The following is a 19,587-nucleotide window of genomic DNA, read 5'->3' as shown; positions in this document are numbered from 1 at the left end:
AAAAGATAACGGAGAACATAAAATTCTCCATCTACCAATTAGTGTTTTTCTTCCCAGTAAAAACAAGTTCTTAAAACCTATTAAAATTTACACTTTCAGATAGGTGAATTTGGTTGTATGTAAATTATACATCAATAAAGCTGATTTTAAAAACGTAAAACATAAAATGTTAGATTGAAAGGGACCTTAGAGGTTTTGTCTAGTCATCCCCAATCTTTATCCAAGGACTCCTTCTATTTTGCTTTTAATCATGGATCCCCATATCTTGAAAGATTTTGTGACCTAAATGAAATCGTATAAACCACTGTGATGGATAACGCTAATAAGCAATAAAGTTAAGTAGGTTTATGGACAAAAAAAAGGTCTTAATCATATTCTGCTAGTTTAAAAGTCAGATCTTTTGACACACAATATACCTAGATACTAATTTAAAATTAGCTAAGTAACATTCCTATTAGCTAAAGGAAGCGGTGTGGTATTTGATTTATCATATCTTAGCTACTAAACTTATAATATCTTAACTTGTATAAATCAGAAATCCCATTCCTCTAGTGAGGAAGTACTTTCCCTGTTAACACCCAGTGGTATCACTAACACTATTATAGATATGCAAACTGGTCAGAAATTCATTCACTCATTCAGTCATCCTATAATCATCCATCCAATCATTCAACATGGATTGGGCATATAGTGTGGTGCAAGGCACTTTAAGGTTTCTACCCACACTAAAAATCTCTCCATCTTTTAACAGTTTAACTAATTATCAGTAAATGACCAATAGGTAGAGATCAGAAAGGAGCACTTAGCCACATTAAATGACTTCAAATTTCTACATCTTAATGAATTACATTCATGGACCCAAAAGGAACTTGCTGAGGTGGTCTCTGAATCAAGAAATCTTAGAGCATCAGTGGACAATGGGAGAGATGCCAGAATCCTAGAATGGGAAGATAATCTCCTTATCTCAGAAAGAGGAAAAAGGGTAGATTTTAGAAACCATAGATTGAGCCGTAGTTCTCTAACTGCAGGGAGGACAATAGTGCCTGCCACAAGTCACCATCCTAAGTCAACATTTTTATTCTGCACTTGAATGAAGGTTAAAAAAAAAAAGTCATGTTTTTGAAATGAACAGAATTATAACCAAAAACAATAATTAATATGATGGATGATAAAAACAAAATTCAAGATGATCTTACTGGATCATTGGGGGAAAAGCTATCAAGATAAACTTTAATAGGTCTATACCAAATTTCCAGGCTTTAACAACCTATAACTACAAAATAAGGTCACAGCACATACTCCCACTAAATCTGGAAGTTATAATGGACCCTGATGACTCAATTGAAGGAAACTACTGGAAAGTTCTCCATATTGTGTTACAGGTGTGCTGTTGTTTTTCTGCTATGACCACCTCCTACTACCACATGAAACTGCCGCTCCACCGGCAGAGCTGTTCCCAGTTATGATCCCCCCACTGTAACTTCCTCTCTGGATTCAAGGAAGAGGGTATTGTTCTCCCTTTTGCATCTCCATCTATGTAGGATAGACACACCACTAAAATCCCTGAAGCACAGCTAATGTGAAGCCACAACTTCTGAATAAAATTGTACTTAAGGGCTAGAGAATAACAGAAAGGAAGTATGAAGAAGGAAATACAGTTGCTACTAGAAGTGACTATTATCAGAGCCCATAGACTGGGCCGTTGCTTAGGGTTTTTGTAGGGCTCCTGGCCTGGCTCTACCTGCTGGGACCATCCATTCACTGGGAGTTCGTTGACATCCCTACCCCTAAGAATTCAAGCTACACTCTCCCCAAAAAGTCCAGAGAGAGGAACAAGTTTACCCTACTCCACCTCTCAGTCTAATCAGCACAGTTAAAGGTAGCTAATGAGTTTAGTCCTCCATAGCATTCAACTATGCCACCTAGTGAGATGTGGTTTGGGAGGTGTCAGGGTCAGTCAGTACAGTAAATAAAAGAGTAAACTCCAATATTGGGATCCATGGGTCCCAGGCTAGATAAAACAGTAGCAAAAGGTCTCTAGGAGACACCGAGAGCCAAAGGAGAAAAAAAATCCATAGTTCAGAGGGGAACATAGAGGCACAATGAAAGCACCAGAAGAGGTTCATTAGCTATTTCTCAGGACAGTTTATGTCTAGGGATTGGCCTTCCAAGTCCAAAGTCAGAGAAAGAAACTGAGTATAGGAGAACATCATATCCAAAAGGCTACCTACCCAGGCAGAGCAGTGCAAGACATCAGGACAAAGCCAATAGAAGGAATCAGGACTCCCTAGCGAAGTGGTTGATTCCAGGGCTGGGGCAGGATGACCCTGGGTAATCTTGTGGTACCAGAAAACAAGGAAGTTTTCAAAAAAGGATGGGGCAAGTCAAAGGATGCAGGAGCCAACCCAAAGGCACCCTACAATGGCCAAATGTGGAACAATTTGAGCAACTAAATAAAATAATGATAGTATTAGATTATAAACCATAAAATAAATATCCATGAGTCCATACCAATATAAATAACTGAGTAAATAAATAAATGGAGAAGAGAGGGCAGCTCTTCCTTATAGAAGAATTCTAATTAACAAATGTAGAGATAATAAGAAATACAAAGTCCTTATTAGGCAAATACTGCAGTATTTATTATTATTATTATTATTATTTTTGGCTGCACTGGGTCTTCGTTGCTGCGCGCGGGCTTTCTCTAGTTGCGGTGAGGGGGGCTACTTTTCGTTTTGGTGCGTGGGCTTCTCATTGCGGTGGCTTCTCTTGTTGTGGAGCATGGGGTCTAGGTGCGCGAGCTTCAGTAGTTGCAGCACGCGGGCTTCAGTAGCTGTGGCTCGCGGGCTCTAGTGCGCAGGCTCAGTAGTTGTGGCGCATGGGCTTAGTTGCTCCGTGGCATGTGGGATCCTCCTGGACCAGGGATCGAACCGTGTCCCCTGCATTGGCAGGTGGATTCTTAACCACTGCGCCACCAGGGAAGTCCCCAGTGTTTATTATTTATACTGCATATTTATTGCAGACAAGATCCACCTATGGAGGCAAAAATCAGTGAGCAAAACTTTGAGGAGAAACAGGGTATTAGCCTACTCTCAAAGTAACCAAGATAGTTATCAGTTACAAAAGGGAAAATGGGAACTTTTCAGTGAAGAAACCCAACGTGACCAACTTAACCAAGTGATCAAAGTTAACGTCACCAATAATGAGACAAATCAACATCATGTACCTCTGTCATGATGCCCTGAGAAGGACATAAGATGACTTGTATATTATCCTTGCCAAAAATGCATAACCCCATCATGAGAAAACACTAGACAAACCCTAATTGAGAGATACTCTACAAACTAAACAGTATTCTTCAAAAGTGCGAAGGTTGGGCTTCCCTGGTGACGGAGTGGTTAAGAATCTGCCTGCCATTGCAGGGGACACAGGTTCGAGCCCTGGTCCGGGAGGATCCCACATGTCGCGGAGCAACTAAGCCCGTGCACCAAAACCACTGAACCTGCACTCTAGGGCCCGTGAGCCACAACTACTGAGCCCACGTGCCACAACTACTGAAGCCTGTGCACCTAGAACCCATGCTCCACAACAAGAGAAACCACCACAATGAGAAGCCCATGCGCCACAGCTAGAGAAAGCCCTTGCGCAGCAACGAAGACCCAACACAGCCAAAAATAAATTAAAAAAAAAAAAAGTGCCAAGGTTATGAAAGACTAAAGAATGCCACAGATTGTCAGAGACCAAATGCAATGTGGGATCCTAGACTGGATACTGAAACAGAAAATTAGGGCATTGGGGGAAAACTGGTAAACTTTCAATAAGGTCCATAAGTTAGATAACAGTAATTTCCTGGTTCTTCCATCATACGATGGAAATAGTTAACATCATATTTAACTGTTAATTAATAGTTATGTAAATAATTAACATTAGGGGAAGCTCAGTGAAGCATATATGCTACGTCTTTGTACTATTTTTTCAAATTTTCTATGTCTAAAATTATTACAAAATAAAAAGTAAAAACATGTCATCACCTTTTCTGGAGTCAGTACATTCTTCATGATAGAGAGGCTCCAGCACATTTGTGTTTCCAGGTAAGGGTGTCAAATAGACATGTGCTTATTTATTTGTTAAATCAAACTGCAAAAGCCAAGAAAAGTGATTTTGCATAATTTTAACTTACCTAAATGAATTTCCTCTCTCCCTCCTCCTCCCTTGATGAAGAAAAAGAAAAAAGAAGAAGTCAAAACAAACAAACGAAAAACCCCAAACTGAAAGAGACATCAAAGAACATCCTGTGTTAGGATTACCAAATTACCTTAGCTGACTCACCATGAATCACCATGGGCTTACTGTTTTTAATTTGCATCTGCTCATTAATGTGGCATTCCCTAATCAACGTTTTAAAAAATCCGTTTCTTACTCTGGAATCTCTGCCACAAGACATAACATATTGTTGCCTTTGAATCTCTGAATTACTTCTAAAACTTGCATGACTGCTATTGTCTTCTGCAAAGATTCTTTTGTTCTCTTCCTTCTACAAAAGGCGTTTAGCAGTTATCCTAAGGAAATCAAAGACCCATGACTATTTTATATGGAGAGTAAAATAGAGCAATAAAGACTATTCTTGATTCTTTTTTCCCCTCATTATGTAGAGTCAGACTTTGAGGGAAGTTCTGGGGACCCTCCCCATCTCCGAGCAAGTTCCAAAGGCTTCCCAAGGGAGCTCACTTCTACACATAGTATGACTAGAGAGAAGGGGTGAATATGTGCAGAGTGAAAGCAACGGCAGACCTTTTGAAGGTGGAATTAGAGAAGAAAACAAGTATCCCTATGGAGTCTAAATTCCTCACACTTTCCTTTATATTGTTGGAGAATTTCCTTGCTCTGTATATTTTTGGTATAGAAATTTCCGAATTTTGAAGACAAATATATTTCATCTCTGGTTATGTGCATCATACTTTGGGTAGATAACCAACCGGATTTCTCCTTTTGATCCAACACCTTATTCTTTTAAGAAATAAATCCAAAGAAGTAAAAAGTAGTAAGGCTTTTGATTTGTAACTTAGGTAGTTTCCTTTGCAGCTAACCAAAGGGCCAAGAGGAAATATCACACTTTAAAGTATCTCAGATTCAAAAGACTGTCTGATGGAACTGACTCCTCCTCTTTGCAGGACCTCTGGGCAATTATACAGGCTTTGGGTTACAAATCTGTTTATCTACCTACTGTCACTACCACTCCAGTGAACAGACACAGTTCTTTATCAACTGGTGAGGTAATCAACAATGACTAGACTAAATAACTATAAAATCACGATAAAGAGCTATCCATATAAGCCATAGAACACTTTCCAGTTGTAATAACTTGTGTGATTTCCTATCCATACATCCCTCCTTCACACCTGCGACTCCTGGTACCTCTGGGACTTCACACCTGAAAATTTTATCGGGACTCATGGCCCTATTGCCTCCACTTTCTTCAGCTCCAAGACTTTTACTCTCTCCACCATAGGCTCTAAAGAGCTCTAGTTCAGCACTAATGGAATAGACATCAAGCCAGCCTGTTTTCCATCTCATACCTCAGATTTGGTACCTGGAGTTGGATTGTGCTTCTAAAATTAAGCCCTTGCCGTTCCCTTTCTAGTATCTTAAATGCTTATCTCGATAATTTGCCCAATCTCCCAGTTTCTATACTTTACCTTGATCTTTACCTCCCCATGGCAGCCTTTATTCTCATTCCTCATCCCCACCCACATTATTTGAATACTGTCCCTTGAACCCCAGTCCTGGAGATGGAGCCCTGTTACTGGTCACCAATTCTCTCTGATGCTGAGTACCTATAAGCCATTCTCTGCTTACCTGGACTTCTTCGCACTGCCCACAGCAAAGTATCCTCTTAGCTCCAGCCTTGCGCTGTGAGTGTGTCATCCCAACTGTACACCACAGTCCCAGCCCTAGCCCCATAGCCTTCTCTTTCTCCAATTATTTCATGTCTTAAGGAGAAAACATATTCCATATGTATCTTACTTTTGTATTTCTCAAAATTATGTTCAAAGTAAGTGCTTTAGTCATTGCTCTCCTACGAGTCAAGAGCATTTAGCAAATAACAAAACTCTATGACATCAAAATTTGGATAATAGTGCTCCCATTAAGGAATAATTCAAATAATTAAATCTAAAACGTTTAAAACTCAATCTCACACACATAGCCTTCTCCAGTTTTCTTCTGACCAGATGCTATAGAATTATACCCAGTTGACAAATGTCTTCTAGAATAGTGCTACTCAAGGGTGGCCCCTGAAGCTTGCTAGAAGTATGGAATCTCAGTCCCCCAACTCAAAGCTACTGAATTGGAAGCTACTTTAATAAAATCTCCACGTGGATTTGGTGGAGCTGCTAATCACAGTGTCTTTCCTCCCCATCACACCACGGAGGCGCAGGCCTACAAGCCAGGCTGAGCTGATCGCAGGACTACAGCCCCCTGGAAACAGTGATTTGTCCAGGCGGCCAGTCTGGCAAGTAATCAACCCAGAGCAATCAATATTCATGAAATTTTCCAAATTGGAGGCCAAGGGACAGTTTTCTCTCTCCCTTTGGAACCCAAGCTGTAGAGCAATGACACCTGCATTGTCAGGGGCCATCTTTCTGCCTTGGGGGGAATGCCACATACAATGGAAAAGCAAGAAACTAAGCAGAAAGGAGCAGAAAGGAGAGACAGATAAGGAAACAGAATCAAGAAAGCATTGTTTGAGACCCCAGATCCAGGTATACCCACAGGCAGATGTTCCTCAGATATTCCTCAGTTATGTAAACAGGTTAAAAATCTCTTTTTCACTTAAACTAGTTTGAATTAGGCTTCTTTCACTTGCACCCAGGCTTCTTGACTAAGGCACAGCTCATATATTTGAAGATTGCTATAATATTTTCTGTTATTTTTTATTAGTCTAATCAGCTTATTTTCCTTAATCTTTTTTTCTCCATGGATTTTCTAAGTTGACAACCATTTGGGGGTTTTTGAGGGCTACTATCAGATCTCCAGACTCCTAGCTGTTTTCCTGATAGCTTATTTATTCTACCGTCCCTTGGGAACCCCCCTGAACCTCCTAAGAACCCTTTAGAGAGAAACTCTTTCTTATCAAAACTGACATTTGTGGTTTTTTTCCTCCCTGCTTGGTGATGTCTCTGAATATTTTTCAACTCATATATGAATACTTAGTCAAGAAGACAATAGATTGGCCTATTTACAAGCAGATTCTGAGAACACTTAATGGAAGCTCCACGCATTAATTCTACAAGAAGAGCCACTGGATGCATTGTAATAATGACGATAGATCTAAATGGTTACAGTGCTTTGCTTTTGAAAACACTGAGTGCATCGTGGCCATTTTAAAAGATTGCTTCAGCTCAGATCATTTGGTAAAGCTAAAGCAAAGGAGGAGAAATATTTGCCTTAGAGAACCAATTCTAACTAGTTACAGGGCAAATGTGAACCATCACATTTATCCACTTATCCTTGGAATCTAGAGACAATAAATGTGTATATAGGGAAACAGAAGGAGATAATCTAAAATCATTTTTTTAAAAGTCTTGAAGGGATGTGGCCGTTATAACATGGTGAAGCTCTTTTTTTACTTGGTTTAAAAATAACCACTTCTCTATAACACTGGAGTTAGGCTAATGTTAGAGAAAAGACCCCTTCAGAAACACTTCTAAACCATACCTGTATGGTAAGGTAACAAGAAGGCCTACAGTTATACTGAGTTCGACATAAAGGATTTCTGTAAACTGGTTAGCATCACTCTATTTCACCGTCATAGAAGCTCCTTTAACCATATCTCACAATTGTGTCTTACTTGTTATAAAAAAAATAAAATAAAATAAAATAAAATAAAACAGTGCTGGTCCAGGTCAGGCCAATAATCCATCTACCTCAGTAGTTTTCTTTTTCTTTTTTTCTAACTATATAACCTATTTAGGTGGGGAAAACGCCAGGAAGTCCTACTCTACATGTTCCCACTTTCTAGGGAAAAAAGAACTTGATAATAACAAAATTTCAACCACACATAAATTTACAAGAAAAAATAACAGCAATTCTATATTTTCATTCATACTCCAATAGGAGCAATTTAAAACCACAACCAACTCAAGACAACACTAATGGTATACTCTGATAAGAAAACTTCCTTCCAAAAAACTGGAAGAATTCCAAATATGTGTGCATATATAAAGTAGGAGCTTTGAAGGACCTTGTTCGGGGTTCTTTCTAAGCTATAATACCTTTTTTCATGTGCTGTCCAATACAGTGGCTATTGAGTACTTAAAATATAATATAAATTTTGAGATGTGCTGTAAGTTTAAAATACACACTGGATTTTGAAGACTTAAGTACTAAGGAAAGAATTAAAATATACCATTAATAATTATTTATATTAAATAAACATTGAAATGATATTTTGGATATATTGTGTTAAATGAAAGATATCATTAAAATTAATTTTACCTGTTTCTCATTACTTTTTAGAATGTGGCTCCTAGAAAAATTTTAATTACATACATGGTTCACATCATATTTCTATTGAACAGCACTGTTCTATACTATATTCAGTGATTAGGAGCATAGTCTGGAGTCAGTCTGAAACCCAGTCTGTGTCATTAGGCAAATTACTAATTGCGGGGGGGGGTCTCAATTTCATCATCTGTAAAATGGAGTTAATAATAGCACCAGCCTTATGTAATTGTAAAGATTAAAAGGGTGTTTATATGTAAAGTACATAGAACAGTGCCTAGCGCATACTAAGTCTGTATATATATATATATATATATATATAGACTACATATATATATCCTGGATAATATACTACTTTTTGGTTTTGGACTCCAAATTTTATTATTTCACTTAATTTTAGTGTCTCACTTAGTGGGTATATCAGTCTGTTCAGGCTGCCATAACAAAATACCACAGATTGGGTGCCTTAAACAACAGAACTTTATTTTCTCACAGTTCTGGAGGCTGGAAGTCCAAGATCAAGGTTCCAGCAGGGTTGGTGCCTGGTGAGGTCTCTCTCCTCAGCTCGCAGACAGTGCTTTCTTGATGTGTCCTCACATGGTAGTCTGGTGTCTCTCCCTCTTCTTATAAGAACACCAGTCCTATCCGATTAGGGCCATATCCTTATGACCTCATTTAACCTTAATTACCCCCTTAAAGGCCCTATCTTCAAATGCAGTCACATTGGGGGTTAGGGTTTTAACATATGAATTTGGGGGTGGGGAAACAATTCGTCTATAATAGTGGGTTATGTGTAAATAGTTTCTTAGACACATATAAAACTGAAAGCCAGTGGACTCATAATTTTGGATCCATTCACAGTCCATCAAGAAGAGCAGGTGGCTACTGATCACTGAAAAATTCTCATTTTAAGCAACAGGTCCATCCATGGCATTAAAGGTAGTTAGCAGAAGGGCATGATGATTCCCCCCAACATCAACCTCAAAATACTTCTGCGTGTTTTTAAACCAGCCCAATTTTTATAACTTGGTATGAACTGAATAGCCCTGAATTTAATACAACTCTTAATTCATATCACCTCTTGGAGTATTGAATTTAAAAACTGCCTGTTAAAAAAAGTTGTTTCTTCTTCTTTTAAAATTGCTTTGTCAATACTAAAGTGTGCCCCCAAATTTTTGAATTTTGGAATTTGATAGAAAGACTCTGTTTTTATCTTTTTTAAAAAATATATATAAACTTATTTATTTTATTTATTTATTTTTGGCTGCATTGGGTCTTCATTGCTGCACACGGGCTTTCTCTAGTTGCAGAGAGCATGGGCTACTCTTCATTGCAGTGTGCGGGCTTCTCTTTGCGGTGGCTTCTCTTGTTGCAGAGCACAGGCTCTAGGCGCACGGGCTTAGTAGCTCCGCGGCATGTGGGATCTCCCTGGACCAGGGGCTCGAACCTGTGTCCCCTGCATTGGCAGGCAGATTCTTAACCACTGCGCCACCAGGGAAGTCCCCTGTTTTTATCTTAAGCTGTGCCTCTTGTTTGATTATATTTTCTCTCAGACTGTTTTTCTGCACCCAAGATCTGGGTTGTCAATCTGTCTTCACTAAGCAATTCTTTTATTCTCTTGATTATCTCACAGCAGCATTTACAGTCTTTTCTAGTCCTTTATTTGAGATTCATCATTCAAAATTCAAACAGGAGTTTGTTCACTGGTAGGATAATGTTTTCTATTTTATTTCTGATTTTGAGTATGAGGATTTGTTCTTACCTTTCATCTCTATATATTTATGATTGTATTTCTTTCTACTTTTGTTTGTTTGGTTTTTTTGGCTGAGGCAACATATTGGGTCAAAACCTTCAAGAAATAATCCAGATGGACTCCTAAATCCTTTCCCTATGTTGGAAATCATAGCTTGGAACTCACTAGCCATATGCATCATTCCCAAATTTCAACTCTTATATTTCACCCATCTGTCCACATCCTCATTTGAGCTTCTTGCAGTTTATCCACATCAGCACATTGTTCAACTATCTAATGAGACTAAATGCAATGAATGAAAGTCAAGATTTCTCATGTACCTCCTTTTCTAGATTATTTTGAAATGTTAAATGAATTCAAGCACAAATTCCATTTCTCTATCCAAAGAAACAACAGTAAATTTAGTTGGATAAATATTTGCTAAATACCAACTACAGGGCAAAGCATTAAATAGGGATAAAAGTTAAATATAATATGATCTCTACTTTCCCTTCCAGTCTAGAAGGAGGCAGCCATGGAAACAATTAACCTTGAAATAGTACCAAATAGATTCAAGTGTTGGACTGAATATTTGTGTCTCCCAAAATTCATATGTTGAATCACCCCTATGTGATTGTATTTGGGGTCTTTGGGAGGCAATTAGGTCATCAGGGTGGAGCCCTCATGAATGGGATTAGTGACCTTATAAGAATGGACACGAGAGAGCTGATCTCTCTCTAGGCCAAGTGAGGGTATAGTGAGAAGATGGCTGTATGTAAGCCAGGAAGCAAGCTCTCATCAGACAGTGGATCTTCCAGTGCCTTGATCTTGGACTTCCCAGTCTTCAGAATTGTGAGAAATAAATGTTTGTTGCTTAAACCACTCAGTCTACAGTATTTTTGTCATATCAGCCTGAACCAAGACACTGAAGTCTGAAAGGAAGAGAAATGGCGTCCAACTGGCTTGACTGAGTAAGCCTCCACAGAATATGAGACATTTGAGCTGAGGCTGGAAGAAGAGCCATCTTTTGATTAATACCATCACCTGAGGACAAAGTCCATATGCAAAATTGAGAAGAACCAAAAGAGTCTGGGAGAAATGGAGAACCCTGTCCATACCGTTCCTAGAAATTACCCTCCCTATGGACTCCCTTTCGAGTGAGATTACAAGATTATGAATTTTCTTATCATTTAAGCCAGTTTGAGATGGGTTTTCTATTACTTGCACTCTAATTGATATAACCCCTCTAAAGCTCTTGACCTATATTTGTTACTGTCAGCTAGGCATCTCTAAACGGATGTCCCAATAACAACTTGTGTTAGCATGGGTTGTCTGAGAAGCAGGTGTCAAAATGGGACTAGACGTGGAAGAGATGAATTGGGGGCAATACTGGCAAGGGAAATATGGGGAGGATGTCCATGAGTCTGTGAAAGCTGGCAGACTAGTCTGCCCCTTTGTGAGGGGACAAGGAAGGAAAGAAGGAAGGGGGGTTGAGTGGAAGAGCCTTACTCTGCTATGCAGTTCTGAGACAGGCTGGGACCTGGGACCCTTTGCTGCAATGCTTGCATCTGGACACACCTCTCCTCCAGCAACAAAATACAAAGAAACTATATGGGACTAAAAATAACTGTGTGCATGCTGCAGTTGGGGCAAATTCTGGACTCAAAAGATACAAAGAGACCAAAAAACCCAACTGCCACTTTTGAAGAGCCTGGAGCAAAAATGGGGTGTCAGGAGCAAAAGCAGAGTACTGAGCATGCCCCCTGCACACAACATCACCTAAGGGATGGGCAAACCACCTAAGCCACCCCTCTGGCCCAACCCCTGGACACACCCCTACCCTCACCCTATATGAGGAACCAGCTTGCACCCGCCCCCCACAGGGTGAGCAAGCAAGCAAGGGAACCCATTGTTTGTTCTTGGTCCCCCCTGCCACAGCAGGGGCCCCAATAAAGCCTTGCCTGAATTTCTTGTCTGGCCTCTAGTCAATTTCTATTGCTTGGGAAAGGCCAAGGACTCTGGTCGGTAACAGTTCTAAGAAATTTCAGCAAGGCTGATGGGGAGCCCTCAGCCAATATTGCTGATTAAAGAAAGAAATTCTAAATCTACCTGGAGGACCTGTTCAGTATTCCTGCCATACCCAGTCACTGGCTGGGAGCTGCCCGTTGGAGGCTTGGCCTGGCCTGATTGATATAATTGGTGTCAGTACACAGCAGCACCTGGGGCCTTTAATCAAACACGCTACCCCTAGTCAGCCGCTTCTGCAAGGTGCATTTTCCTCACCTCTACACACTTCAACCTCAATACAGCCAAACTGAATTCATCTTACCCAGCTGCCAAACCTCCCTTTCCACCTGTGTTCCCTACCGTCCTAGTCATCCAAAGCAGAAGTTATATAGTCATCCTTGATTTCTTCCTCTTCTTCATCCTCACACCCCAAAATACCTCCTATTTTAATGGCTTGACCTCCAAACCATCTTTGACCCACCCCTGATAATTGCTTGTGTAATCCAGGCTTTCATCTCTTGCCTGTGGCATTGAAGTAGCCTAAGCAGAACTCATTTCTGACTCCTTATTCAGCATTCTTTTCACTACATCAAACCACTTTCAACAAGCTTGGAAAGACCATCTAACTCATTTCTTTTTAGCCTTTGATCCACTCTAACATACCTGAGAGATTTTGATATGCCACTCTCCACCCCAAATGAGAATTACTGATAATTTTTAAAAGCCATTGTAGAGGGTTAACGGAATCATCCTCTGTTCAGGACACACCACTGTTATTGGTCTGTGTAAGGTCATCTCTAGTTTTATTTATTTAGACCTTTTATTCCCATTCCTTACTTCCATTCCCCTCTCTGCCAATAGGTAATCATTCTAATGTGTTGATATGTTATAATCACAGGTGGGTGGGAAGTATTTTTAGTTGAAGATTTAATCAGTTATTATTAATAAAGCATTAAAAACAATTTTTCTCTAGGTGCCACATGAATGATAATATATATTGCAAACTTATAAAATCAATTATTAAAGCAAAACCATTTTTTTTGGCCGAACCACACGGCATTGGGGATCTTCCCCGACCAGGGATCGAACCCATGTCCCCTGCCTTGGGAGCGCAGAGTCTTAACCACTGGACCACCAGGAAGTCCAGCAAAACATATTTTAAAAGTATTTCAAAATGAGAACAAATTCTAAGGGGAGAAGAGTGGATTTTAGTTGCCACAAACCTCATGCTCCTTTGCAGAATCCTCTGGCTCTGAAGATGAGTATCAATAACAGGGAAGGGGCAGAATGGCCTCCAGGGATTTAACCATCTCTTATCATCTCATCATCTCCTTATCACAGACTACAGCTGGAATCTTGGGAACTTTCTTTTTTATCATTATATCTTCATATACTTCAGTGGATTCAGGTTCAAATCCACAGATTTGATTCTCATCCAGCCACCTGAATTCAGCCACCTACTTGGCCCTCCCTTGGGAATCTCCCAGACACTGACAGCTTTTGGTTTGGAACACTTCCCCCAGAGATTTTGGATACAAAATTGTTACTTATCTACCCAGAGTGGGCAAGGAGGTGTCTTTTGGCACCACCTGCCTCTTTAGTATCTTCTAGGTTATCACGATCAACCTCGGGACCTCCAAGTGGAAAGAGCTTAAAATAAAAGCTCCCAAGCATATTGGCTTTTCTATTTCCCTGCGCTGGGTCTTGCACATGTTTTTTTTTAAAAAAAAGACATTTAAAAAATTAATATATTTCATTTCTTAGAGCTGTTTTAGGTTTGCAGAAAAAGTGAATAAAAAGTACAGAGTTCCCGTATATTCTATATATTCTCTCTGCCCCCACTACCACCGTCAGTTTCAGTTTCTTCTATTATTAACATCTTACATTGGCGTGGTACAACTGTTACAACTGATGAACCTATAGTGATACGTTATTATTAATTAAAGTCCATATTTTACATGACACTGTGTGGTATATTGAGTTTTAACAAATGCATTATGACATATATCCACCATTACAGTATCATTCAGAATAGTTTCACTGCCCTAAAAATTCTCTATGCTCTCTACCTATCCATTCCTCCTTGACCCCAAACCTCTGGAAACCACTGATCTTTTTACTGCCTCCATACATTTGGCTTTTTTCAGAATGTCATATACTTGGAGTTATACAGTATGCAGTTTTTCAGACTGGCTTCTTTCACTTGGTAATATGTTTCCTCTATGTCTCTTCACGATTTGATAGCTTATTTCTTTTTATTACTGAATAATATTCTATAGCATGTATATACTATAGTTTGTTTATCCATTTACCTATTGAAGGACATCTTGGATGCTTCCAAGTTTTAATAATTTTGAATAAAGTTGCTCTAAATATCTGTGTGCAGGTTTTTATGTGGGTGTACGTTTTTAACTCACTTGGGTAAATATCTAGCAGTACAATTGCTGGAGTGTATGGTAAGACTATGCTTTACTTTGTGAGAAACCACCAAGCTGTCTTCCAAAGGGACTGTACCATTTTGTATCCCCTAGCCTATCTCACTAAGAGTTAGGTTATAATTACTCTTGGCTGTGGCTGTTGTTTCAGGGGCTAAAATTTCCTCCAGTATCCTTGTTTTTGTCTCCTCTGTTGTCTTTGAGTTTCCCTAAGGACTCCTTAAATAGGGTCTGAGGCTTTCAGTTCTTTTAGTTGTAATCCCCTGTTACACGGGAGCCCTGTTGAGGTGTCGAGGAAGGGAAGTGTTCTACAGTCCTGTAATTAGGCCTCAGTCTTTTAGTGAACTTGAGCTGGGCATTTTTCTTCTAAGTCAAAGGCTAGTGTCGGCTGGAGTTGGGTATTTCCCTTTCCCTGATTGGTTAGGCTTCGGTAAAGTGCCAGTCGGTTAGGTTCTGGTAAAATAGTTTCCCTTTAGGGCAGCCCTTGTTAAGAAGAACAGAGCGCTCTGAGAGTAACCATATTTCAAAATGGTTACTCTTCCCCTCCCCCTGCCAGAAGCACTAGGGGATTTTTTTCTCCAGTCTATACTTTGAGAACCTGGTGGGGGCTTCTGGAGGTAAAACTCGTGAAAGTGTAGCCTCCTAAGACTGGGACCCCTCAGAGTTTTTAACTCTCAAGCTAGTCTACATCGAAACCTCAGCAATTGGTCACATAAAATTTAAAGTGCTCCTACTGATACTAGCTTCAGGTTTGGGCTTCTGCCCCTGTTAAGCTGTGATTCCCTTTATCCACCCATCTGTCTCTGTGGTTTGGGGGCAGCAGTCTACCCTGTGGCCTCAATTCTCTGATGAATCTAAGAGTTGTTGATTTTCAGTTTGTTCAGCTTTTTTCTTATTGTGAGGATGGGAGTGACAATCTCCAAGCTCTTTATCTGTATGCAGGGCTGGAAACCAGAAGTCCTTTCATATGTGTTTTTATAAAGTATGTGGCGTTTAGTTTATATTTTTATTTTCTTAAGTCTTCCTGTGCTAGACTTCATCCTATTTCTTACTTTTTCATTCAGCATCATATTTATAACAACTTTGCATGTTGCTGGGTGAACATCTAGTTCATCACTTCTTAACCACTTTAGTACGGTATTCCACAGTGTGTATCTACCACACTTTTTTCATCTCTACTCTCCCAGTAAGGGACACCTAATTTGCCCTCAGTTTCCCAGTACACAAACAACTCAAGAATTAACATCTGCAAATATGTTTCCTTATGGACCTGTGGAGGAATTTCCCTGGAATATGTACCTGTTACCGAGTCCAAGCTCGCCCTGCTTGCCACACAACAGGCCAATGAATTGGAGACAAGGTGTTGAGGCAAGGAATACGACTTTATTCGGAAAGCCGGCAGACCGAGAAGATGGCGGACTAGTGTCTCCGAAAAACCATCTTATCAGGGTTTGGATGCCAGTTTCTTTTATAGCACAGAGAAGGGGAGGAGATGAAGAAGTAAAGTGAAAAGGCCATAAGTTTTGCAAATATCTCTTGGAATGGCCAGCCTGGGGGAGGGGATGTGTTAATTTCTTCTTTCTTGCAGCCATCCACAGGTGGACAGGGTCCGGATGCTTCCCTGAACAAAAGCACTTTGGTTTAACATTCAGGCAGAGGAGCAGGGTTCCCCAGGGCAGGCCAGTATGTATAGACAGTATCCTTTTAGTGAACAAAAGCAACGGGAAGCAAAGGTTAAAGTAAAAGAAACAGATCCAACGTGTAGTCAGATTTGGCTCTTCCCTGTTACATACCTAGGAAGGACCTGGTGGCTCATAGGGAATAGATGCACTTAATTTGACTGTGGAGCACCAAACTGCTCTCTAAAAAAGGTGCTAAGCAGGGCACGAAGCTTCCTCTATCCTCACTTTGACAGCACTTGACCTCAACTAACTGGCTAATTGTTGCCTTTTCGATGCATGTAAAGTGCTCTCTCCTTGTTATTTTCATGCCCACTTTTCTAATTAACTAATGTTTGAGCTCTTGTCACATGCTTGTTAACATTTTGATTTTTTTTCCTGTGGATTAGTTATTCATGACCTTTGCCCATTTTTCTGTTGTAGTTTCTGCTCTTTCCTTGTTGGTTTGTAGGAATACCTTATATTAGGTCCTTTTAAGGATTTTCTCCAAATTTATCACATCTGTTTCCTTTTTCCATATTTTCATTCGTTGAATGAAACAATCTTGATAGAATCAAGGTCATCATTGTTTCTCCTTAGGATTTTTGCTTCCCCAACCTAGGTCATTAAAGACATTTTTTTAACATTATTTCTGTTAACTTTATAGTTTTACCTTTCCCATTCAGGTTATGTACTAAATCAATCTGCAGCCTACCTTATAAACAGATAAAGATGAGGCAAAGTTTCCTGACAAAATGACATGTAAGCTGCAACGTGAAGGAAAAATAGAGGTAGGCCAGTTAAAAATGGGAAGAGCAGTGCTTCATTTGCAAAGGCAAGGAGGTTAGAGATGATTTATGTCAAGTTTGAGTAAATGGAAGAAGTTGAGCATGTCTGGAATATAAAGTCCAGGAGGAAGAGAAATGAGAGATGAATCTGAAAAGAAAGGCAATGGAGAAATAATGCAAGATAATGTAATCAAGTGCAACACACTGTCAGCTACATAAAGACCTAGATAAGCCAGATCTAAAACCTCATTCCACAGGAATTCAGAAGGTCCAAAGCCTTCCATCAAATTTCTAATAGGTTTATATTACTGACTGTGAATTACTGCTTAATTCAGTTAAAGGATTATCACTGTCATGAATGAGGACTAGTCCTATCCCTATACAATGTTGACCAGGACATGGAACCAGCCCTTTCTTTTCTTTTACAGACAAACACTCACTCACCCACATATGCACACACACTATCACCAACACACCCAGGTAATTTGTGTAAGTAGCAGATTTTACAGAGTGTATGAGAGGGTTATAACATTGCAACATAGAAATTAAAGTGAATACTAGAATTCTGGTTCTCCAAAGTCCTTAGCCTCTTCACCATCAGGACTTTCACCAACTTCATATTTCTATTTATTTTGACTGACAATTATTTTGTTACCTTAGTTTTTGGCATCTCATGTCATTAGAACTTTTCTCAGCTCATCCCCAGTAACACATTAAAGTATTTTTCTTAACAAAGACCATTTTCTCCCTAATAAGAAAAATTCTAGTTCCCGTTGTTAGGATAATAAATGTTCTACTATGCTACATAGGTTTAGAGGTTTGGGTTTTGTCTAAGGGCAACTGGAGCCCACTGGATGGTTTTAAATAGAGGTTCTTCTCTATTTAATGTGTTTGAGTGATAGATCAGATGTGTTTGAGTGACAGATCACCCTGAGTATAGTGTGGAGAATGGATTGGAGGGGAGTGAGATTTGAAGCAGAAAGATCATTTAGGAGACAGTGGTAGTTGTCTAGGTAAGAAATGATGGGAATCTGAATAAGGATCGTGGCAATAAAGTGTTGGTACAGATGGAGATGGAAATGGATACAAGATGGACACAGTCAGTAGGTAGAAACAACTTGGCAATTTGATTGGATATAAAACTTCCCTCAGTTTCTGACTTGGAAACTTCAGGGAACTGTGGTGCCTTTTCTTAAGATAGAAAATATAGGGGCTTCCCTGGTGGCGCAGTGGTTGAGAATCTGCCTGCCAATGCAGGGGACACGGGTTCGAGCCCTGGTCTGGGAAGATCCCACATGCCACGGAGCGACTAAGCCCGTGAGCCACAATTGCTGAGCCTGCGCATCTGGAGCCTGTGCTCTGCAATGGGAGGGGCCGTGATAGTGAGAGGCCCGCGCACCGCGATGAAGAGTGGCCCCCACTCGCCGCAACTGGAAAAAGCCGTCGCACAGAAATGAAGACCCAACACAGCCATAAATAAAAATAAAATAAAATAAAAAATTAAAAAAAAAAAAAAAAAAAAAAAAGATAGAAAATATAGGAGGAGGAGCAGGCATGGGGGAAATCCTGAGCCCCATTTTGGTCATGTGGAGTTGAACTGCCTGAGGGACCCCTGCAGAGAGATCAAGCACATAAATGGGTATATTGGTGTGGAGCTCAGGAGAAATATCAGGGCAGGGGATACGTATTTAGAGGTTACCATAGATGGGGATAGATGAGATTGCTCAAGGAAACAGTATAGAGGAAGAAGAGAAGAAGGCCCAAGGCAGAGTTCTAAGAATTCCAATATTTAAGAGACAAGTAAAGGAGGAGGGACTTTGAAAGAAGAGAATAAATAACCAGAGAAAAAGAAAATCTGAAAGGTATAGTGTCACACAAGCTGTGTGGAGACAATATTTCAGAACAAAGGGAGGGCCTGAAGCTCACCTTTACAGATGAAGAAACTGAGATTAAGAAAGCTTAAGTAAGCCACTGAAAGATATACACACACAAGTAGGGATTCAGACTCAGAACTCTGTGCTTGTGGGCCTCAGTTTCCTCATTCAAAATATGTTGAGGAAGTAGAATCAAGAGAGAGAGAGATTGGGCTAAATTCTATGAATTCTATAAGTTCCAGCTCTATAGTTGTATAAATGAGGACAAAAGTCTGGAATGGAGTATATGGGTAATCATTGGTGAGCCCTTTAGTTATTTGTTCCTCTACTCCTAATAGCAGGACAGAGCAGACATGCAATAAATGTTTGCTGAATTGAACATGAACATACAATGATTATTGCCAAAGCAAATTCATAGAATCCCATTAAATATCCATTAATACACAAGGCATTAGAGGTGTAGCTGAAACCTATTATTAAGTCATCATTAGTTGACTGACATCCACCCTGCCAAACTATTTTTATTTTTTCTCCAGTGGTTCTTACTTGGCCTGACCCCACAGAAAAAGAAGCCCAGTATCATCAGCATTA

At 39.8% G+C, this 19,587-nt stretch overlaps 1 protein-coding gene across 4 annotated transcripts in view; it reads right to left on the bottom strand.

The window, feature by feature from the left end:
* The window catches only part of LOC309655329 (protein SIX6OS1), a 107,750-nt gene extending 89,423 nt beyond the window's left edge, over window positions 1-18,327 (bottom strand). For all 4 annotated transcript variants that reach the window (XM_082450412.1, XM_082450414.1, XM_082450413.1 and 1 more), the window contains exon 1: window positions 4,181-18,327. In XM_082450412.1, coding sequence (XP_082306538.1) covers window positions 4,181-4,281 — 101 coding nt within the window. In that variant the 5' untranslated portion in view covers window positions 4,282-18,327. The remainder of the gene's footprint in view (window positions 1-4,180) is intronic.
* Between the last annotated feature and the right edge of the window lie 1,260 nt (window positions 18,328-19,587).

The sequence above is a fragment of the Balaenoptera physalus genome (genome assembly GCF_965194825.1).
Source record: "Balaenoptera physalus genome assembly, chromosome: 2".
Classification (NCBI taxonomy): domain Eukaryota; kingdom Metazoa; phylum Chordata; class Mammalia; order Artiodactyla; family Balaenopteridae; genus Balaenoptera; species Balaenoptera physalus.
Note: the sequence above shows the minus strand (reverse complement) of the source record. Positions and strands in the feature narration are given on the sequence as shown.